The 23292-nt window shown below is 43.5% G+C and overlaps 3 protein-coding genes across 4 annotated transcripts; 2 read left to right on the plus strand and 1 right to left on the minus strand.

The window, feature by feature from the left end:
* Positions 1-416: 416 nt before the first annotated feature.
* Positions 417-11534, plus strand: LOC106657160 (sodium-coupled monocarboxylate transporter 1-like). Its single transcript, XM_014378514.2, has 14 exons — positions 417-801; positions 1792-2335; positions 3538-3589; positions 4024-4091; positions 4176-4330; positions 4429-4569; positions 4633-4741; positions 4808-4917; positions 5564-5762; positions 9183-9269; positions 10709-10797; positions 10864-10974; positions 11051-11252; positions 11317-11534. Exons 2-14 carry the CDS (start codon positions 1859-1861, stop codon positions 11395-11397), a joined length of 1881 nt encoding a protein of 626 aa, XP_014234000.1. The 5' UTR covers positions 417-801; positions 1792-1858; the 3' UTR covers positions 11398-11534.
* Positions 11535-11584: 50 nt separating this feature from the next.
* LOC106656967 (fatty acyl-CoA reductase 1-like) lies at positions 11585-20904 on the minus strand. Of its 2 annotated transcripts, none has more exons than XM_014378186.2 (8): positions 20872-20904; positions 17540-18028; positions 16911-17227; positions 16574-16824; positions 15846-16065; positions 13019-13204; positions 12672-12941; positions 11585-12544 (listed from the first exon to the last, which is right to left on the minus strand). In XM_014378186.2, the coding sequence occupies exons 2-8, from the start codon at positions 17996-17998 to the stop codon at positions 12463-12465; spliced, it is 1785 nt and encodes a 594-aa protein (XP_014233672.1). In that variant the 5' UTR covers positions 17999-18028; positions 20872-20904; the 3' UTR covers positions 11585-12462. The 2 variants fall into 2 exon arrangements, with proteins under 2 accessions (XP_014233672.1, XP_014233671.1); XM_014378185.2 differs by lacking the exon at positions 20872-20904 and adding an exon at positions 18774-19077.
* Positions 13553-15039, plus strand: LOC111694047 (zinc finger protein OZF-like). The gene is made up of 3 exons (XM_023460703.1): positions 13553-13688; positions 13764-13875; positions 13944-15039. The coding sequence occupies exons 1-3, from the start codon at positions 13651-13653 to the stop codon at positions 14994-14996; spliced, it is 1203 nt and encodes a 400-aa protein (XP_023316471.1). The 5' UTR covers positions 13553-13650; the 3' UTR covers positions 14997-15039.
* Positions 20905-23292: the final 2388 nt, after the last annotated feature.

Here is a 23292-nt window from a genome sequence, read left to right on the forward strand (position 1 = left end):
TTTGTCGTGTTTACTCGACCGAATATAAATACGCGCACGTATACCTGAATCGAGAACGGCGGCGATTTTTTCTCTCGATATGGTATTAAAATGGGAAGAAAAGAGCTTCAAAATTATTCTTATTGCAAGTTCAGGAGAACCTGCGTCCAACGTAAATCAGAGAACGTCAACTACGAAAGGACGCCTACGTTAAAATCGAGAATATAGAAGATCTAATTTGCAAACCCGAGACGAGCATCGTATATCGAACTATATCGTATTTTCATCTATTTACTCGCGCTATCTCCGCAGATCTCGTTGGCGATAAAGCTCTCACATGAGCTGCATGTGGCAACGACGACGACGACGACGACGACGACGATTCGCAATGTGACGCCAACAATGATGATCGTCTTTGGCACACACGGTGCGCACTGTGTAAAGTCAGCGGTGGCCGCGATTATTAAACGCACGAACGGCGTATGATTATCCACTTTGGACGCGTTTACTATACATTACATAGCGGTAGTTATAGTAGTCGTAGTGCAGGGCATCGAGAGAGCTTGCGAGCGCGGCTTGACTCTGTATCTATCGTTTTGACGAACATATAGTGCCCATTGGCAAAATACGACAACGACGACGACGACGAGGCATTGTTGGATTTAACGAGAAAATCGCTCGCTACTGCCTGCTGCGGCCGAGAGAGCGGCTTAGAGCTGGAGAGCGAGAGCTGACCGACACCAAGCTCTGAATCGCTTCTGATCAGCTTCGCAACCAGGCAGCGGGATAATCTTACCGAATACGCCGCGCCAATTTTTCCTGGTACATCGATTATCATAAGTTGAATTAATAACGTTTTACTATTGTTTAATTGTGTTTGGTGCCTGTGTGAATCCAAGTGGCGTGTCGTGTGTTTTCGTGCACCGAATCGATACTGTGCTTTCGAGCCTTTTGTCGAGTTAAAATTCGACCGCACCGATGTGAATTTTCTACGAACTGATAAGCGATGCGCGCCGCGCATAATTAAAGATCCATTAATTTCTACACGGGGTGAAAATTGCTCGAATATTAATGTGACAGCTTTGCCATACATAAGAACATAAAATCGGTTTACCGATACCGATCGTGGGGCGGTAAATCGACGCGATCGTTATAATATTTTTTTTTTTTTGCAAATAGCACGACATAATCGACGACACTAAGTGCAGTACATCTCTTGGTGGCCTAAAGCTTCGCTCGCTCGTTCCGCCAAGCAAGTAGAGATATCAACTGTAACACGGCCGATGATTATATACATATAATACCCGCGCGTTTCGCGCTCGCGTTAAATCGTGTTCTGCATATACTACCTGTCACGCGCGGCTGGCGTGGATACAACATTATTATTCCGTGCAGCATTGACCACCGCTGAGTCGATCGCATTTTCTCGCCCTTATATATATATATATATCGCATTATCGCGCCGTAGTGATCTCCGCGCAGCGACGTTTTATTATATGCACGCGCTCGTTTTCTACACTCGCGCAAATTATACGGATGATCGTTACGCTATAAAGGCATAAGTGAGAGAGAGAGAGAGACTTAACCAGCCCTTGGCCTCCGTCGCTCGTGCAAGTGTTGGCTCGTACAGAAACCTGTTAGTCTTTTAATGGCACTTGTGTGTGTGTGTGTGTGTGTTGTGTGCGGACGCGTGCCGACCGACGACGATGATTCATGCCAGCTCAATTTCTCGAGTTTATTCAAAACCAAAAAAAAAAAAAACAAAAGAAGGAATTATTGATTTTTTCTGTTCTTTCTTTACTTCGATAATAGCGAAAACTCAGCAGGTAGCTGACGAAATTTCGGGGCGGCTATACAGCTGAAACTGAGCAAGGAAGGCATGAGCAGCTCGGTCGTGCCCCCGTCGGCGGCGGCGGACGACGCGATGCCCAGCGTCGAGGACGTGATCGCGTCCATGCAGCACTTCGGCTGGCTCGACTACGGCGTCTTCGTGGCGATGCTGCTCGGCTGCGGCGGCATCGGCGTCTACTTCGGCTTCGTGCGCGGCACCGCGCCAAGCGGCGAGGACGAGTACCTCGTCGGCGGCCGCAACATGCGCACCTTTCCCGTGTCCATGAGCCTGATCGCCAGCTTCATATCGGGCATCTCTTTGTTGGGCACCCCCACCGAGATCTACGTGCACGGCACGAGCTACCTGTGCATCGGCTTCGGCGTCGTCCTCGTCGGCTTCATCATGTCCAACGTCTATCTGCCGGTCTTTCACGACCTACAGCTGACGAGCACGTACGAGTACCTGGAGAGGCGATTCGACAAGAGGATGAGAACCCTGGGCTCCACGCTGTTCGCCATCGGCATTGTACGGCTTACATAAGAGAGCCCCGAGAGAGAGAGACTAAATTTAGTAACTGCAAGCCGAGAACCTGTATGCTCGACGCGCGCGTTGACTCACTCGAGAAATTTCGCTTAATTGACGCGCGCGCGCGCGTTGAATCGTTCGGGATTTGAATCATCCTGCGCGCGACTAAATTCGTTGTATATAATTAGTAAAATAATTTATTGCATAACCGACTTGATATCGATTCAGACGAGGTAAAAAAAATTAAAAGAAAAATGAAAAAGAATCTTAATCAAGCCTCCCCGATTTGCATAACGGACGTGTCTTGCAAGCCGATCTCGCGCTGCGCCAAGTAAATCGTTTGCCAAATTATCGCGCGCGCGCGCACCATCCAAGTATACATACGACTTCCGATCGGATCCGATTTTGCACGCTCGGGGCAATTTTTCATTTTACGTCTCGAGTCAATTATCCTCGTGTATATATCGTCGCCCCAGCGCAGGAAGGTATCTATTTCCAAGCTGTAGCAAGAAGAATACTTACTCTCGCGCAGAGGCAAAAAGGTATCTAACTCGAGCGCAGCGGCAAAAAGGTATCTAATTCGAGCGAGAAGCAAAAAAGTAGCTTATTCAAACGAAGTGGCAAGAAAGTTTTGACGCGCTGAATTTAGGTTGGCAACGGAGCCGTAAATGATAAAATTTTGTTTTGTATTAGAGCAAAAAAGAGGAAAAACATTTGAGCTAGTGTAATGAGTTCCATCTATTTGAAATGCGAGCAAACAAATCAATCTCACCGTGATTTCGACTCAGTTTGCCACTTATGGAGAACTTTGTATGTTATGAAAGGAAAGTAGAAGTTATCAGCTTTACATATAGCTTTGAATTAAATGTTGAATGTTGAATGTTGAAACAAAATTTTATCATTTACGGCTCCGTTGCCAACCTAAATTCAGCGCGTCAAAACTTTCTTGCCACTTCGTTTGAATAAGCTACTTTTTTGCTTCTCGCTCGAATTAGATACCTTTTTGACGCTGCGCTCGAGTTAGATACCTTTTTGCCTCTGCGCGCGAGTAAGTATCCTTCTTGCTACAGAATTTGAATAAATACCTTCCTGCGCTGGGGCGACGATATATAAACTACCTCGCACGAGCTACCTTCATATATATTATATAGACACATTATAATCAACTATATATACATGCTGAACTTGTGTGCAAAATACAGATAACGTGGCTGCCGATCGTCATCTACGTGCCGGCTCTCGCCTTCAATCAAGGTACGAAGTGAAAATTTCAGAAAATTTCAATCCTTGAATAAAAAATCGTAGATCGACGCGCGCACGAGTATGATAATGACAAAATTCGTTGGATTTTTTTACCCGGAACTCGAAGACGGGCGAGTTACTCTCGACGTTTATTTATTTTATTATACAATATATACTCGAATTTGGGAGTCACGAGGAATCTTTTTGAATTTTCGATATAAAAACGAATGAGCGCGTGAATCAGAGAAGGAAGAAGAAATAGAAAAGGAAAAAAAAAACGAACGAGAAACGCGTATCGATACGCATCTACTTTTTTTTTTGGTAATAACGAAGTGATAAAAGAATCGATCGTGAGTAAGAGCGTAGCCGAAAATTAACTAAATTAATTACATCCGATAAAATCTTTTCGATTTTCCTAATACGCGACAATTTATTTTCGTACACAGTTACCGGAGTGAATATACACGTGGTGACGCCGTTCGTCTGCGTCGTCTGCATCTTCTACACGTGCGTGGTAAGTCATCGTCGTCGGTTGTTGGACAAAATAAAAAAAAATGACATCTCGGAAAAAAAAATTAAAAGTACGTAATAATCATAGGGTGGCCTACGCGCAGTGGTATGGACGGACTTTGTGCAGACGTTCATCATGTTCGGCTCGATGCTGCTCATCGTCATCAAGGGTACCTTGCATCTCGGTGGCTTGTCGTTGGTGCTCGAGCGCAATTACGAATCCGGAAGGATCGAGTTTCCAACGTGAGTATTCACACTCATGGACAATTAATTTTACATTTGTACAATTAATTGGACATTTGGTAAAAATGTTTCGTACGAATTAATAAAAAAATGGTCAGAGCCGACTGGAGCCCGCTGACGCGTCACACGATCTGGTCGCTGGTGCTGGGCGGCTGCGTGCACTGGCTCCAGATATCCGCCATCAATCAGAACATGATCCAGCGCTATCTCTCGCTGCCCACCGTCGCGCACGCCCGCAGGTATAATACGATCGATCGCCGAAACAGTTTCCAACGATTGACGATTGTTTTCTATATACGTAGGGCACTGTGGACCTTCATCGTCGGCGTCCTCATGCTGATCAGCGTCTGCGCCTACTCGGGGATGCTGGTCTACGCCTGGTACCACGAGTGCGATCCGCTCACCACCAAAGTACGCAACGAATTTTCCGATCGATAAATCCAGGGGCAATTTAAGGACGAATTTTGTATTTCATAGCTCGCCAGAGCCAAGGATCAGCTGCTGCCGCTGCTCATGATGAACATTTTCGGCGACGTTCCTGGATTACCCGGTCTCTTCGTCGCTGGTATTTTCAGTGCAGCTCTCAGGTACATATAGGAACTCTCTCGTTCTTCACAAAATCATAGCGAGTGATTTATGTATCGCCATTCGAGATTTTTTTTTTATACTCGCGCTCGATGTTAAATAAATTAAGTCTTTTGCATAATCCATGTAAAATTAGAATAATTTTAAATTAGAGATGCCGCACCGACGTACGTAATTAATTTACGCGCAAAGTTTCGACGACGAGAGACAGATGAGTATATTGATTATACGAGGAAAATGTGACTGCATTTTACGAGGAAAAAAAAATCGATAACGTCATTAAAATGAAGAATGACTATTTGATGCGACGTTGAAGTTTCGTATACACGCCCTCGGTGAAGTGAAATTTACAACCGGTTTTCTTTTCCTTTCATTTTGTATCGAGTATATTTGTCGCGATGCGCAGTAGATCGAGCAGTGATTCCCCTGACCTTCGGCTTCGTTCGGCTCGATAGAATATTCGCTGATTTTTTGAAAACTAGCTGCATTGAAAATCGACTTTGAAGGTAAATAGAAATCATCCCGCATTGAAAAAAATCAACGATCTTGAAGGACTTCTTCTACAAAACACGAAATTACGTTTACAAAGGTCACACGCCAATGATAATTTATGCAATAACAATTTTATGTTTCACGTTCGTTTCCCAGCTCGTTATCCACCGGCCTGAACTCGATGGCGGCCGTCGTCCTGGAGGACTTCATCAAGCCGGCCCTGGCCAGTCGCTCCTGCGAGCCGCTGAGCAAGCGCCGAGTCGATCTGCTCATGAAGCTCACCGTGCTCGTGCTCGGCGTCGTCTGCACCGGCCTCGTGTTCGTCGTCGAGAAGACCAGCTCGCACGTGCTACAGGTGCAGCGCGTGCCATTGATCATACTTTATTATGATATCTTTTTTTCTCGCTCTCTTTCTCTCTGTCTGTTTCTTCCGGTGCCGATCGGATGATTACGCGATTTTTTTTTTATCATAATTCACTTATTGTGAACGTTGATTGATTATATATTGTTCTTGGAGGCTGTATGAAGCTAGGAAAATCCGTGAACACGATCAAAGCTTTAATAGATCTAGACTTCTTATCGCAAAAATCCAAGAGAAAAATCGAACATCATTCGCGCGACTGAGAGCCAATAAGTATTAAATGTAAAATAATAATGATTTTATTTTTCATTTTTTTTTAAATTTAAAAATTGAATTATCCAATAAACGCTGTATTTTAGGACATGACGCGAGCCAATTGAAAATTAAGTTTATTAATTTTAAATTTACAACGTTTACATGGAAGTTTCGACACGATAATATCTTTACAATTTCATTTATATCATAATTAAATAATATACTTTTGATAAAAACAATTCGTACAAAAGTAAATAATATTAATGTGTAAGTACAAAACGTAAATACATAAAATATGAACTGGTCCAGTCACTTTGATTAATTAAATTTAAAAACTAATCTAGTCTCGATTTTTTCCAAATTTTTTTTCGCACTTGTCGCATGGGTAATATTTGCATCCTTCATGAATTGCCATTTGATGCAAGAGCAAATTAACTTTTTGTTCAAATGTCATCTCGCACTTGTCGCATGCATAATCTTGGCGATCTTCGGGAACTGTTATTTGGTAACTAAGGGATTCAGATGGATTTTCCGATTTATTTTTGCTCTTTTCTTTATCATTTTTGTGTACCGACTTTTTGTGGTAAAGATAATTACACTTCAGTACGAACTTCCTCTCGCACCGGTCGCATTCGTACTTTTTGCGACCTTGGTGAACTTTTGTTTGATGTCCGAGCAAATCAGATGGAGTTTCGGATTCATTTTTGCACTTTTCGCGTGCATCATCCTTGTGACTTTTCTGTACTGCCTTTTGGTGTTTAATCAAATGACTTTGGAACTCAAATTTCGCGTCGCTCCTGTCACAAACGAAATCTTTGCGGATTACGTGGACTGTCTTTTGGTGGTCGAGGAAATGCGATTCAAATCCAAATTTCTTCTCGCACTCGTCACATTCATAATATTTTTGACCGTCATGGATTTTCTTTCGATGTTTGATTAAATGTGATTTTTTTCCAAATTTTTTTTCACACTTATCGCATGCATAATTTTTGCAACCTTCATGGACTCTCTTTTGGTGCTCAATCAAATTGTTCCTTTCGCCAAATTTCTTCTCACATTTGTCACATGCGTAATCTTTTCGACCTTCATGAACTGTCTTTTGGTGAAAGAGCAAATAAGATTTTCGTCCAAATTTTTCCTCGCACTTGTCGCATGCAAAATCTTTGCAAAGTTCGTGTACAGTTTTTAGGTGATCCAGCAAATGATGTTTTTGTCCAAATTTTTTCTCGCACTTGTCGCACGCGTAGTCTTTGCGGCCCTCGTGTACTACCTTTTGGTGGAGAAGCAAAGTATATTTTTGTCCAAATTTTTTCTCGCACTTGTCACACGCATAATCTTTACGACCTTCGTGGACTGTTCTTTTATGCCCAAGCAAATTATGTTTTAGTCCGAATTTATTCTCGCATTTGTCACATGCGTAATCTTTACGACCTTCGTGAACTATTTTTTGATGTCTGAGCAATTGATGTTTAAGTCCAAATTTCTTCTCGCATTTGTCGCATTCATAATCTCTACGACCCTCATGTACCATCTTTTGGTGGGCGAGCAAAACACTTTCATGTCCGAATTTTTTCTTGCATGTATCACATGCGTAATCTTTGCGTTTTTCGTGGACTGTCCTTTGGTGCTTCAACAAATGCTGTTTACTTCCAAATTTCTTCTCGCATTTGTCGCATTCATAATCTCTACGACCCTCATGTACCATCTTTTGGTGGGCGAGCAAAGCACTTTTATGTCCGAATTTTTTCTCGCATGTATCACATGCGTAATCTTTGCGACCTTCATGGGCTGTTTTTTGGTGCTTCAACAAATCTGATTTACTCACACATTTCCTTTCGCAATTGTCGCACCCATGATCTTTGCGACCTTCGTGGATTGTCTTGTGGTGTCGAAATAAATCTGATTTCTTTCCAAATTTCTTTTCGCATTTCTCGCATGCGTAGTCTTTACGACCCTCGTGCACTGTCCTTTGGTGGGCAAGCAAATGCCTTTTTTGTCCAAATTTCTTCTCGCACTTGTCGCAGGCGAATTTTTTTTGTTCGTTGTGAACTGAGCCTCGGTGTGTTATCATTCTCGATTCTAGCATAAAAGCCTCCTGACCAATATCACAGTCGCGTTGTTTGTCGTCCGAAACAACGACGTGGGGTTCACTTGAGTTATCTTTTGAGACAACTTTTTCTGATTTCTTAATTTTATCCATTTTGACGTCTAAATTAAACGATGGATCTTTCTATTTAGTACTATGGAAATCGAACGAGTATAATTTATCTTTTGGTATTATGGCTTGTTTCGTCGAGAAAGACAACATTCGAACTGATTCGTTTTTGCTGTAAACATGATCAGCGATGATCGGATCGACGATGTTAAGACTGTTTTTGCTCATATTTGTTTACAATGGGGACATGGATTTTTGTATCGATATTTGCCCTACGTAGCTCATAAGAATAAATATTCTATAACGATAGCCATTAATTATGTGACGGGAAATTTTTCATATCACTTGAATTTTCTTTGCGGCAACGGAATAACGAAGAAAGAACAAGGGACAGAGAACCGATGAAATTTTGGACTATACATCGAATATTCGCGAATTGTTCTAGCTTCCTTACACGACCTACCGAAAAAACAATGATCACAAGTAAAAACTAAATGAAAAAATAACGACCGGTTTCTTAGCCAAAAGTTTGGCAGGTAAATTCTAGAATCGCTCGTGTATAATACAAAAGCACGGAATTACATTATAAAAGAGCGTCCCAACAGGTTGCAGCAGTAACGTCGACAGAGGCAAAGAGAAGACAGAGAGAGAGAGAGAGCTTGGTGCCGCGCAGTCTCGCGCGAGCACCAAGCCAATGACACTGTAACTGACTCTCAACGTTCTTCATCTTCTTCATCTTCTTCTTCGAGCCGATAATGTATACCTATATAATATGATAATCACGCGCTCAAAGGCACTCGTTCGTGCTACTTCTTTATTTATTTACTTTTTTTTTTTTTTTTAATTTATTTATCTTTTTTTTTCCTACCTCACAAGCATCGTCGTCGTCGCGTCTCTCTGTCTGTCCCAAGGGTTCTCGTCGCTCGCGCGACGAGCTTTTTTGTTTTTCCATTACACACATACGCATGCGTATATGATAATATTGGCGTTGGTGTGTGTTGCAGTTGACGTTTAGCTTGAGCGCGATAACCAGTGGACCTTCGCTCGGTATCTTCAGTATGGGCGTGCTCGTGCCTTGGATCAATGCCAACGTACGTGTTCCAACACACACACACACACACACACACACACACACACACACACACACACACACACTGGCTTTGCTTTACTTATTCCAACTCCTCGTAATGCGGTATAAACGCGGGGCCCAGACTCGATATCCTTGGACTCGTACATCGTGTATTTTTTTATTTTTTTCTTTTTTTTTTCGTCGTAACTCAACGCGAGCTATATGCTAGAGAATTAAAGAAATTCACCGCGTTCGACTACGTGCAATCTCTCTTCCGATTCGCGAGACTCTCGCTGGTATATAGTGGATGGCAGGCATGCATGATTCATCGTCGCGAGCGGAGAACCACCGCACACGCGATGATCGGCCGAGAGCGACGAGCCGACCGATCGAGCCAGCCAGCCTGTCGCGCGCGATCTCTGCTTCTTTTACGACTCTTTTTCGTATACTTATGCTTGTACTCGCCGCATCGCTGGTACACCGCACCTGATTATCTCGTCCAAAAAAGACGTACGTCGTCGTCGCGGAATATATGTAACGCGACTCGTCGTCGCTGCATGGCAGCGATGCGAATAATCGCGAAAGTTCGCTCGTTTAACGAGCTATGCATTTTCCCTTTTCTCCCTATCGCTTTTTAGTGCAGCAGCTCGTCTCGATTTTAATTCGCTTCATTTCGCGATTCGCGCGGTGCTGAATTATTCATCATACACCGCGAGAGCAGACCGTATATCGAACGAGATAAAGGGACACTCGCGCGACTCTTTGTGTGTCGCGTAATTCGCGCTTGTTCAACTAGCCATTCATTAGAGAAATTATCCAAGCGCTTAGTTGCCTTTTTTCATTTTCGGTGAGTCATCGTCTCGCTGCTCGATCGACAGAGAGAGAGAGAGAGAGAGAGAGAGAAAAAGGGAGAAAAATCGCTGTACACCGCGTTATCGACGGACGCGCCCGAGCGAGCCGTGTGGAAATTCTCGTCGAACGCGATACGATGGGGATCATGTAGTTTTTGCCCGGCCGCTGTGTAATTTAATTCGATGCCCTCTTTTTCGAAACAGCTCATCGATGAAATATTTGACGGAGCCGCGTTTCTATTTTTTTTTACTCCTTTTATTGCGTTTTTTTTTGTTGATACGTTGTTGTTTTTGTTTTTGTTTTCGTCGCTCTGAACGCGCATCTATGCGTGCGCCTTATTATCGTTACGTATATGAGAAAACTAGTCTTCGCGCGTGCATATAGTTCTACGGAGTGTATAAAAGGCCTCGCGTTGCGCGCGGAGCTCTTAATTAATTGACTCGTTCGCGGCTCATTACCAGGGATTATTCATTCCTTCGAGGAAAAATGCTCGGAAAGCTGCATATCGCACGTACACCATGCACAATGATCGAACGGTCTATGAAAATGACCCCAAAACGCATTCGTTCCTCCGATCTCTTCTTTTTTCTCTTCGATTTTGTCCCACAGGGCGCATTGATCGGCGGCATATCCGGCCTCGCCTTCATGAGCTGGCTCAGTCTGGCTTCCGAAGCTGCCATCTCGAGCGGAAAAATTCGGTAATGACATCGATATCCGAACGAACTCTTTTCAAGATCATTTATATTTTTCTATACGCTCCTCAGGCACGACGTAAAACCGACGAGCACCCAAGGCTGCACTTACTCGTTTCATCGGACGGAAAGTCTGCTGCTTCTTCTGCCCCCGGAAACTCTGCTCGACGATCTCGAGGAGAGGTATACAAAATCGAATCGTGTTGACATTTTCCAGTCATCGGTGATGACATTTATTTTTTTCATTCGTCCTTGCCAGTGAAACTTGGGCTGTCTATCGATTGAGCTATCTCTGGTACACGGTGGCCGGGACCATCGTGACGGTCGGCATTAGTCTACTAGTGAGCCTGGTGTCCTCTCAAGATTCGAAAAAGCTCGATCCCGCCCTCGTCGCGCCGTTCCTGCGCAAGTACCTGATGGCCCAGAGTCTGGACGCGGACGAGCCGTTGAAACGGATCAAGGTAAAAAATATAAAAATTTAACAATCGAGTAAATGATTCGAATTAAATTTTTTTTTCTTTTTAGGTCGCTAAACCGAAAGTCACATCCGAATTATCGAATCACGACAGAAACGAAGATTCGAATTTGATGGAAACTCTGCGTTGATTTTTTTTCAATCGATAATTATGTGAATTTGACGTTTCGCATAGCCGCTCGCGATCGATCTTTGTTTTATACATAGATAGAAAAAAAATGTACATTGCAACTGTGAATGAAAGTAAACATATAGATTTATTTTTCTTTTTCTGTTAATTGTACATAAATGGTAATAACATATGATAAATAGATTATAATGTATAATAAAAATACATATGGTTATGTTGATGCAATTACATAATATAATAATTACTATAATACTATCGTTTACTTCGATTCGATTTACATTTTAAATAACATATTGTGACGAATTTTCTTGGTAATTGACAAAATCTTACTTTTTTCCAGTAACTCAAACACATCGGTGCTGCATTTGAATTTCACCTCTTTTTTTTTTTTAATATAAAAAACTAATTTAATTGATTTTCCATTATTATTAATGTACATTTACACGGCGATACATGTGTAAGGCACTATTATGAAATACCATTGACACGAATATGTCCTTTAATGAGTAATACTTGTATAATATTGATGATAATACCCAACCCACTTAACATCAGTCATTTTCTTCTTTCGATCTCTTACTATAATTCAACTGATAATGCAATCTAACGTCTATTTTCGTATGCTTACGTATTTTATGTGTATATAATATTATGACAACTGTTGCACGGTATAATTTTCTGAGTAACTAGATACATGTATGTAACGTCGGATCGAAAGGAGAGAGAAACTTAAAAATTATCGTTGCATATTAAAATTAGGGGTAAAATTGTAAACCTTGTTGTATGCGTAATAATAATATACCACTGAAGTAAGGTATACAAAAAAAATAATTATAAGTACATATCTCGTTACAAAAAAACAAGCTTTACTTACACGTTTTATTATTGCGATTGTAAATCACTCCACTTGTTTCGGAGTGATCGGTCGAGCCGTAAAAAAAAAGTCCAGCCATAAATGTGGAATAAAATTTTTGCGCGGCTCTCTCTCTTTCTCTCTTTTCACCGATGACGACGAAGATCACGAGGCGCAGCAGGAGCAGCAACGGCAGCCGTGGCGGACGGCCCGTCACCGGCCGCTGATCTTCACGATGAATTTCACCAGCAGATAGAGCGTGATCGTTTGCATAACGCGACGCAGCCAGTACAGCCTGTGCACGTAAGTTACAGCAACAGGTTCATATATAAGAGCGGAAAAAAAGAGAGAAAAATTACAAGAAGGTAACGAAAAAATAAACGAGGAGTAAATCAGTGGTAAACGCGGGATAATATACTGACTTGAGGAGTTTGCTCTTGGCGCGACCGATGGTCTCGGGCGTGTCTTTCAGCACGTACTTCCTGATGCCGAGCACGTAGCGCTGCACATAGGCCTCCCAGTCCAGTTGGCTGAGGTCGACGTTGAAGCGCGACTTGCCGCCGTCGACGATCGAGCCCTTGACGCTCTTGATCAGCTCGCGCACGTTCTCCGTGTGGAAGTACCACTCGTTGATGGCGAAGAACTCGCCGGTGCGCACCGCTCGCAGGGTCCTCTTGGTGATTCTCACCATTCTGGGGGGGAAATTTTTCATTCGTTATCGGCACCATTTTTGGCAATTGTACAATAGGCTAAGAAGGGGGGGCCTTACTTGGGCTTGCCGCCGCGCAGTCTGAGCACCATGTCGATGAAGAAGGCCGGCAGAAAGTGGAGAACGCCGACGGCGATCTTGTGGAAGAATCGCGACGAGCGATAGGTGACGTGCGGATACCACATGACGTACTTGGAGGGCGACTCGATCGCGTACTTCTTCGTCATCTCGCCGACCTCGCCCCATCTGCGCACCAACATCGACCATAATAATATGCGCTAATTCGTATTGCCATAGCTCTTGTATCGTCGTAAAAATATGTCAACGATAGAAAAATGTTGGATATTCGTGAAATTCGGGAGACGTATGAGCTCGATCGAATATCGAAGTAACGAGCGACTAAAAGTAATTGATATAAAATAATCAAAACATTCTCGAAAGTATCGCCAAATATCGAATACTTGGACGATCTGCACATTTTTGTTTACGTCGTGCGTCGCTCTCCATAGTGCGAATTGTCTGGCACGTTGTCTCGGACCGTAGCACTATACACACTATATAGTGTAGACACAGATTTTGAAGTTATTGCGAGCACGACGCAACAGCATTCGTTGGTCTTTTTGTGTGCAGTGAGTGGTAATGTAAAATCGTATCGAAAGTACTCTTTTTCAAGGAAATTACAATTGAGAATCATGGAATCCAGCGATATACTCAACTGTCATGCTGTCAGGTAATTTTAATTTTATGAAAATGAAATTATAAAAAGATTATAACCTATTACTCGATCTCGTTGGAATCATTTTAGAATAAAGGAGGAGCCTAGGGATGTGCCCTGTAGCGAAAATAATAGTAAAATGATTGACGAAAACCCCGATCTTAAAAACGTTCAACTCCTATCATTTTCGCCAGGACATTCGGTAAGCGTAACTACATATATGTAACTCGTCTTTTTATTACATCTGAGCCGTATTTAATTTTTTAACAGACCCATAATCTTCGAAAAGACGATGGGAATCATGAAAGTCAACTTGATAACGAAGTGGAAGTAATCGTCGAATGTGAAGACGTCAAACCCAACATTGATTTATTAACAGTTAAAAAAATCGACGATGATTTTCCATATCACTTGCGAAAAAGAAAAGTTAACTATAGTTACAAAACTCAAAAAATAATTAAGAAAGAAACCGTGGGTGAAGTGAAACAAGAATTTTTCGACGACGAACTTGTCGAAAAAAATAGAAAAAGGAAAATCAAAGAAAAGGCTGACCATCAACGTGGCATTGTAGTCCAGAAAACTTTCCCTCAAGAAAGTCATCTAAAAACACACATTGATACGGTTCATAAGGGTACCAAACATACATGTGATATTTGTGGAAAGTCATTCACACAAAAGGGCAGTCTCAAAATCCATATCGATAAGGTGCATAATGGTCTTAAATTTACATGTGATATTTGCGGAAAGAAATGCTCAAGTAAGGATTATCTGAGAATTCACATCAATTCGGTGCACAATAAAATCACCTACTCTTGTGATTTATGCCAAAAGAAATTCACACAAAAGTCCAGTCGGAAAATCCACTTTGACGCGGTGCATACAGGTGTCACGCATACATGCGATGCATGCGGCAAGATATTCACCCGGCCGTGCAGTCTCAAGGCTCACATCGATGTGGTACACAATGGTGTCCAACACTCGTGTAAAATATGCGGAAAGAAATTCTCAACTGCGGGGAACATCAACAGACACATCAATTCGGTACATAATGGTATATCGTATGAATGCAACAAATGCGGAAAGTCATTTAGTCAAAAAATTACTCTAAAAAATCACACCGATTCGGCGCATAATGGTCTCGTATCTACGTGTGACCATTGCGGGAAAAAATTCAAAACTAAGACCTACCTCAAGTGCCACATAGATGCGGCACATAAAGGCATCGCTCATGCATGCGATCTATGCGGAAAGAAATATACAACGAAGAATAATCTTAAATCTCACATTGATTCGGTGCATCGCTCACGCATCAGAAATTCATGAACGTATCGAATTTAATGTAAATATCATGACTTCTTTTAATGCTATCTCGCCATGTAAAAACAATGTTGAAATTTGAAATAAAAGTCAATAAATTTGCACAAACCCCTCAAGTTTATGTCAATTTTATTAATAAATCTACCAGACACTTTTCAGCTCTTTACTTCACTCTATAAAATTTCTGCATGCTTGAATTTTCGGAAAATGATGAAATTCAAAAAATTCAAAATTATTCGAAAAATTCAAAAATTTTCACCAAAAATTCTGAAAAAATTCAGGTTTGTTCTTTGAACAATTCTAAGAACTTTTTCAATATAACTTTTTTTCCTAAATGCATCCTTGTCATGTAAAAAAATTGGTTTAGCTCATATACGGTCTTTTTTCTACGCAGCGCCATTTTTTTATGAAAAATGTCCAATTCCGATATTATGGATATTGGGATTTTCAGTTTACATCCCATGGACACCTTCAATGTGCTCGGGACCTAAGTATCAAGCCTGTTTCTGTTTTAAAATTCGAGTTGAAGACAATTTTTTTTTTCAATTCGTGTTTTTTTTTGTTCAATTGTTTATAACTTTTGAACAATAATTTTAAGATTAATTTTGAAGCCATATTCGAAAAGGGCATTAAATTTCCCGTTAGATACATGAACTCGTTAATTTTTAGCAAAATTCTGAATAGTAAAGATTTTTGCTTAAAGTTCAGTTGAAAAAAGTGTCCGGCTGGGCGCTAATGGGTTAATTCGCGATATACACAGGAACCGAACATCATTTTAAAAAATGTCAACTCGATTTCTATAGGACACGAATTTCGTCAACAAAAGAACGATCATAATTATTATTGTACACGTACTTGACGGGATTGAAGCTGCCCGAGGTGCAGTTGTAGACGCGCAGGGTGCTGCTGTTGTCGTTGACGTTGCTGATGAAGCGCTGGGGCCGATAATTGGCGATGTGCCAGGCCGTGCAGATGAGGGTGTCGACGACGTAATCCACGGGGACGATGTCGACGACGCACTGGGGCTGGCAGACGATGCTGCGTATGGTCCCGCGGCCGATCTCCATCAGGATACCTAAATGGGGCACGCGATTTATTTATTTTCGCATCTTTGCTGCTCGCGCGCGCTCGGGGGTCATTTTCATTCGGTAACGCGCGATCCTTGCAGCTCGCGTTCGCGCGCATCGATCACGTACTATATGTACACTTAACGCGCGCACGAGGCAAACATATGGTGTACGTGCGGTATTCGCGGCTGATCATGGCACGACGACGACGACGACAACGACGACGGCAGAGAGGAAAATAAATCCAATGAATACAAAAAACGCGAAGAAGCTACGCGCGCGTCGTTGCACCGACTCTGACTCATCCCGTTTTCTTCGAAAGTTTATGTAAACGCGCGTGCGTTCGGGGCCGCCGGCCACACCACCGGCCGACGACGATGATCGGTATAATCGATAGAAAAATTTTTCGAAAAAAAAAAAAAAAAACGACACGGTGTTGCGGAGCACTTACGGTATGTCTTCGATGATTCAACTCGCGGTCGACGCATCGCAGTAATTATATTTATTTATACTTACCGGTGATGCCGCACACGTTGTCGATCCAGCCCGGGTAGGGCTCCTGATAGGCCGCGCAGACGATGCTCGGCCTCACTATGGCCACCGCGGGCAGGCCGACGCCCTTGGCCAGCACCACCTGCTCGGCCAAGCCCTTGGTCAGGGTGTAAGTGTTGGGATGCTTGCCGATCAGCTTCTTCTCCAGTATGGCCAGTGTCTCGTCGTCCAGATTCTCGCACATCTCCATCATCGTCTGTGGCTTCACTTTCGTGCTTCGTAATGGCAAACGATAACAAAAAAAGGTAAAAAAAGGTTAAACGTTACGTCGTTCCGATTGAATTATCGTCGTTGTATATACCTGTAAACCATCTCCTGGATGTCCCTGAGATCGGCGTTGCTGTAGGCCGTGCTCACGTGGACGAGACAGAGGAGATTGGTCATGCCCTTGCAGAGGTCGATGACGCGATCGGTGCCGCGCGTGTTGAGATTCACCGCGGCCTTGATGGGCTCGTCGAAGCGCACCGTGGCGGCGCTGTGGAACACGATGTTGCAGCGCTGCATCAGCATCGTGCGGTCCTCGAGGCTGAGGCCGAGCTCGGGCATGCCGACGTCGCCGAGGACCGGCGACAGTTTGCCCAGGCAGCCCGGTTGATCGGCGCGTACTCGATCGAACACCTGATACATAGACGAGATATCGCGATACGATCGATTCGATCGATGCACGCGATAAACTAATTAAAGTCCGTAATGTACGTCGATGACTCGTGCCGAGCATCGTCGAGCATGGAAATATCGACTACGGTTGCGTATTAATATATATGCGTCGTCAACAGCAGCAACAGCTTTTCCCAGGAGTACTCGCTCGAGTGCAAAATCGATACGCGGCGCGTGCACAGTAGCCGGCAATTACGAGTTTTGCCCATTCGCTCAACCCCCACGCACGATCGATATATCGTTACATTTGTATATATATCGCACGATACTTACGGGATTCTCGAGGAGCTCGGCGAAGCGCTGCTCCATGCTCTTGCCGCGCTTGGGTCTGATCAGCACGAAGATGGTGCTGAGTCTCGAGCAGGAGCGCAGCAGCTTCTCCAGCAGAGCCTTGCCCAGAAAGCCCGTGGCGCCGGTCACCAGAATGATGGCGTCGGCGTAGAAAGCCTCGATCAGGCCGCTGCTGTTGTTGTTGAGGCTCGGCAGGCTGCTGCTCGCCACGACCTCGGGTGTGCCGGGTCTGGTGCTGCCGGCCGAGCTACTGCTACTCGGTGTCGCCGCCTTGCCATTGTTATTGTTGTTGTTTTCGATGGATTCGGTGTCCGACTCGGACTTGATCTTGTCGCCGATGCCGCCACCAGCGTCGCCGATGCCCTGGTGAAGGACCTGGTGGACGTTGCAGGCCTGGCTGCGCTGCTCGGCCTGGGCAGTCTCGCACGTCGACACGCCCATCGCGATCAACAGCTCGGCTTTGATCAACTCCTGGTGTTTGGGGGACAAAGACACACGGGCTCGTTTTACGTTGAGAAAGAGAAAAGAGCGATAGGGTCGTGAGGAAAATTTCGCGACGCGCGAGTTAAATGTATAAATTTTAATATTAAGAGTGTGTCGCGCACTTGAAATATATAGCGAACGTACTTGAAGAAGCGAAAACGCCGTGCTCTACATTCCTTTGTATATTTGCTTGTAAGAGCACGTACGTATGTAGCCCGGCCCACGCGACACCTCTATCTATGCCCCCGGGGGTCTATCGCATATTCATACGTACGCAATCTCTCGCGATACCTTTTAATAGATCGCGCTATTTAACTGCTCTATGCGCTCGATGTTTTTCTACCCACGTGCAATAGTGTCTTCTTTTTTTTTTTGCATTCAATTATTAATCGATCAACTTATTTTTAAAATTCAACGGAACATGCATTATATACATAATGACGCTTTCATATAACGAATACAGGTTCGATGATCATCATCGACGTAACGCTCGCTCGCGCGAGCTTTTTTTTTAAATTTTTAATCGACCACGGATCGAGCGTATACACGTTCATCGGGGTATGCCGCGAAAATTCAACTCGATCGATCGCGCTGATCTCGCGGTCGGAGCTTGCGGACAATTACGAGCTTGCGGGGGTGCAATTTTACTCGGGGGTAAACCGTAGCACGATAGTCGTGCGCGTAATAGGCAAACGATATATATATCGAGCGCTCATAAACCGTATATACCCACCATGAAGCCGAGTCGTCGTCGACGTTGTCGTTGAGCTCAAAGCAGCTCGATGTAGCTGCTGCTGCAACAGCAGCGGCAACGTGTTTTGCCGCGCGGCGACGACGACGGCCGCTTCGACGAGCTAATGCGAGGATGGCTCATCGCGATCACTCTCGAGCACAATCCTAAATAAATATCGTCGGTCGCGGTTCTACACTGTAATGCGCGCAACGCACCCACCCACGCACTGCCACTCGCTACGCTGCTCGTTACAAAACTAGGTTGAGCAAAAAGAAAAAAAAAACAACAACAACACGCATCGACGCGGCTCGCGAACTGCACTGTACTTTTCTACCCGGCGATTAGAAGAAGCTCTCCTTCTTCGTGGTCGTCGACGACGTCGTTTCCCTTTCGTCGTCTTTCGCGTACTGTGTGTGAGTGTGTTCGTGTGTTTACGTCGTGTGTTGCCACTTTGCGTAAGCGTGTGCGCGCGCGAAGAAAAGCACAAAGAGAGAGAAAGACGAGGCGCGACCTCGTTCACGATTACATTTACGAATTAATCGATATACAGCGAGAGAGCCACGGACGCGCGTGTGTTATGTTGTATGCGCCCATGTATATTGGCTACTAGTAGCCTAAGACTCGAGCTACTACTATATACTAGCAGCTGGTCGCGTCTAATGCCGAACCTGAATAAAACTCGCTCGAGTCGTCGAGCCAGCCCCTACAAGCTTCATTCTCTCTTTCTCTATAAATCGTTGCTCGGTCTTGGGATGTATACCCCCTGTGTGTGTGTGTGCAACGACGCTAGTGCATTTTTTTCTTTTGTCGACTTTCGCGTGTGTACGGCCGAGCTGTGTACAGCCGACACCCTCCGTCGTCGGCGGTCGTGTGTAAAGCTTCTATATATCGCTCGTGTGTATATAGTTTCGTTTTCTTTTTATCGGCGATTGTCCAAAGCTGCCGCCCTACGAATCGAGCGGTGCGCGGAAACGAAGACAAAATTGGTCGCGTGATATCTTTTCGCCAACGGGCTATTAGCCTTTTTTTTTTTTTTGTACTTTCCAATCTGAGAACGCAACAGGTGGCTCTCGAGTTTCAATGCCGCGCGGAACGCGTGATATATCGTTTATTATTTTATACCATTTTGTACGTGTATACGCACGACTATTAAATTCGCCCGTTGGTAATCGATTTGGCGATGTTCCTCTATGTAAACGCGGTATAATTTTGCACCGTCGAAGCTATACATATGAGCAATGCGTGTATAGGTACTAAGCCGCAGTTATATGAAAACAAGACTTGTAGTATAGGTTTTGCTACGAGATGGCGTTTGTGATACGAAGGTGCTTTCTCCCTCTCTCTTCCTCTCTTCCTCTCTTTTCGCCCAAAGTTGAATGCACACGATTCCCGCGTTATAAAATACAGATAAAGAAAGAGAGAGAGAGAAAGAGAGAGAAACTTAGTCCGTCCAAAATGAGATCGAGTGACGGGAGCGAGCTTGCAAGCACGCGAACTTGTTGAATTTGTTTACTCTGTCTCTCTCCGTCGGGGCTTCGCACACACGATCGATGACCAGATAAGCATCGCGCGATGCTCTTCTTCTTTCTCTTTCTTTTATCATTTTCGCCCGCCCGACCAATTTCGAAATTTATACGAGTCAGTCGTGCGACGATCTAATTCGCACTTCCGTGCTCCTAATCCACTTGGGGCGGGGTGCGAGACGAAATCGAGCGCGACTTCGGAATTATTCGAGCGATACGATGTCTTGGAGAAGACCTCGATGTGTTAATAGGACTGAATCCCCCGCGGACGATCCGTCTATACGTCATCTGATTTGCTCATCTTTGGGTATATATACGGGGGAAAAAGCAAATCGAGGTCTTTTGACGAACTCGATCGTTCGGTTAAACGAATTTAAAACACCGATACGGATATCGATCAAAAAGTTACGATGCTCGCTAAATTTCGCAAAGGTAATTAGTTAACGATTTGAAATAAAAGCTAATACATAGCACCGTACGAACTCGTAAAATATGCTCGACCATTTTTTTTTCTCTCTCGCCTCTTTCTTTCCTTTTTAGTAGCAGTATTATTTTTTTTTCTCTCTTCCACTCACCTAGAAAAAAGTGCACGAGGAAAACGAATACGGGAAGCTGCTGCACACGGGGATGACGAGAAGAGGCACAGAGAGAATGCCTAAGTAGCTCAGGCCAGACGTGCGTGGAAAGACAGGAGACAGTGAGAGAGAGAGAGAGAGAGCCCAGCTGCAGCTTTTGTGTATACCACTGCTAGTAGTAGTAGCAGTATACGGTAATAGAGGCGAGGCCGTGTGTCTCTGCGCGTCTCTCTCTCTTCACTCTCTTGTCAAATCAAGAGAAATGCGAATTCAATGGAATGATGATATGCCGCTGCTGCTGGTCTTGCTGTCCTGCTGATGATGATGCTACTACTACTACTGCTGCTTCTCTTTCTTCTATTCTTGTGCAAATTTCTGACGTACATTCGAGAACTGGAGAAAAAGCTCGAAATCAGAGTGATGCACGACGACGTCGACGACGAGGCAAGAACCTGCCGAGGAAAACGCAACTGCCTTACATTTCATCTTTATTTATTCTTATTGTTATATTATGCCTTCTTCGTAAATCGAATAAATGTGCAGCAGCTGCACTTGATCATGTAAATCGATATTTCATCGTAACTAACGTCGCGCGAAATGTAGAATTTTCGAAAGCGAGCTTTTTTCAATCTCCAATGCGATATAGTAAAATGAAATATTTTTTCGAAACATTTGTTAAAAACATTTATTCATTGGCGTGTAAACTCTAAATAAAGTAACACAAATCTTTTAATTTTTAAACCTTTTTAATTTTTAACTCGATTGGGTCTGTCCGGATCAGACGAAATGTCCAAGAAAAAGTAATGTGATATAACTAAAGCGTTTTTTAATTTTAACTATAAATTATCTTCAAGAACTGCTTGTATATTTTGATTACGCTATGTATAGTATTCTATGTATTTACTTACGCATCTAATCATCCAAACTAATTTTTCTCAATAAAGATGAAAAATTGCTGCACACACCTCGTCGCACTTGCTCTCGAGGCACACAAACGTATTGGAAACAACAATACAACTCTTTTCAATCGATAAAGCACTGGAATCTCGATCTCGATAATAAAAGGAGCGAGAGGGAGAAAAAGTAAAGAAAAAAAAAAAAACGTAGCACAATCACTAGAAAAAAAGAAGAAAAAAAACGTCGAACGAGCGAAAATAGCCTCGGTCGGACGCGTTGCCGCGCGCGCGTGTGCGTGCGTTAAAATGTCGATACTGTTCGGACGCTGGATGCGAGCTAACAACCGGTCGCCCGAAGAAGTCAAACTCTGTTTACTCGCTTTCGGCAAAAGCCAAGCTGTGCGCGCGGCATTATGCAAGTGCACACACTCGCACACGTACGTTTATAAGTGCACTCACACAGCGAGACCCGGAAATACTTTCTTCTCGCTGCCCCGTACTCGGAGACTCCGCACACACACGGACACTCGTTATATTAGCCCAGGTGAGAGTGGTCCAGCCGGATAAAAAGTGAGAGCACTCCCTCTTCTGCGCGAACACGCACGCATGCATGCACGAACCACAAGCAGCAGCAGCAGCTCCTCGACGCGCTTACCCGCGCATTTTATTATATATATATCGCGATATTTAGGCGCACACGAAAATTATCCAATGTAACGCCGAGGTTTCGTAAGGCCTTTAACATCTTTTTTTTTTCGACTCGGGAATTTTCCATTTTTTTTTCCTTCTTCTTCTTCTTCTTTTACTTACGGGAGTACTTCCTACGTCTATCTCGCTCTTTTTCTCGTATGCGCTGCAGCGTACTTTAACACGGATAATGTAGAGATTCTGATTCAAATTACTTAGGAGTAATAGCGGACGCTCCTTGATTTGTCCCAAATGAAGTTACAGTGTCTAAAGAAATCATTTATAAAAAAAGAAATGCTAAGATAAAATTGTCGACTACACTGTCTGTTCCAGACTCGATGTACACTAATATACTTGATTAAAAAAAAAAGAAATCTTTAGATGTTTAAATTTGCAGTTAAGACGTTTTCGTGCGAGTTTTCCACATACAGACAGATTGAAAATAAAATGAAAAAATGTTTGCTCGTGCTTAAATTAGAAAAAGAAAATCGAGATAAAAATCAAGGACTGGACACGAGATTTGATTATTGGGATCGAAATACGTCAATCCTTCGTGCGTGATGCGTTGCTCGCAGCGTAGAGATTCTGCTTGATGCACGTGGACAAATTTAATAAGTTGCCTCGCGACTGTTTGCGTAAAAGCCTTAACCTTTGACTTTGTCCTTTATACGCGAGTACTAGAGTGTTTACTGATCTTCAATAAAAAGCTCCTCCTCCGCTATGAAGAATCGCCTCGCCTATAGGCGTTTCTTTTTTTGGAATTGACATTGTACGCGCATCCACGCTTATGTACTTCCGTATATTTACGGCTTTTTTCCGCATGAAAAATAACGAAGAG

Source organism: Trichogramma pretiosum, unplaced genomic scaffold (assembly GCF_000599845.2).
Source record: "Trichogramma pretiosum strain Unisexual culture from Peru unplaced genomic scaffold, Tpre_2.0 scaffold126, whole genome shotgun sequence".
In the NCBI taxonomy this organism is placed as follows: Eukaryota; Metazoa; Arthropoda; class Insecta; order Hymenoptera; family Trichogrammatidae; genus Trichogramma; species Trichogramma pretiosum.

What these genes read in the sequence shown, in the direction of transcription:
- LOC106657160 (XM_014378514.2), top strand. Translation starts at nt 1,859, where the DNA reads ATGAGCAGCTCGGTCGTGCCCCCGTCGGCGGCGGCGGACGACGCGATG. An exon ending in ACCGTCGCGCACGCCCGCAG is followed by an intron (nt 4,570 to 4,632) that starts GTATAATACGAT and finishes CTATATACGTAG; the next exon opens with GGCACTGTGGACCTTCATCG. An exon ending in ATTTTCAGTGCAGCTCTCAG is followed by an intron (nt 4,918 to 5,563) that starts GTACATATAGGA and finishes TTCGTTTCCCAG; the next exon opens with CTCGTTATCCACCGGCCTGA.
- LOC106656967 (XM_014378185.2), bottom strand. An exon ending in CCGAGCTCCTCGAGAATCCC is followed by an intron (nt 17,228 to 17,539) that starts GTAAGTATCGTG and finishes TCTATGTATCAG; the next exon opens with GTGTTCGATCGAGTACGCGC. An exon ending in CAACGTGTGCGGCATCACCG is followed by an intron (nt 16,066 to 16,573) that starts GTAAGTATAAAT and finishes TGCCCCATTTAG; the next exon opens with GTATCCTGATGGAGATCGGC.
- LOC111694047 (XM_023460703.1), top strand. Translation starts at nt 13,651, where the DNA reads ATGGAATCCAGCGATATACTCAACTGTCATGCTGTCAG. An exon ending in CTCAACTGTCATGCTGTCAG is followed by an intron (nt 13,689 to 13,763) that starts GTAATTTTAATT and finishes GAATCATTTTAG; the next exon opens with AATAAAGGAGGAGCCTAGGG. An exon ending in CATTTTCGCCAGGACATTCG is followed by an intron (nt 13,876 to 13,943) that starts GTAAGCGTAACT and finishes ATTTTTTAACAG; the next exon opens with ACCCATAATCTTCGAAAAGA.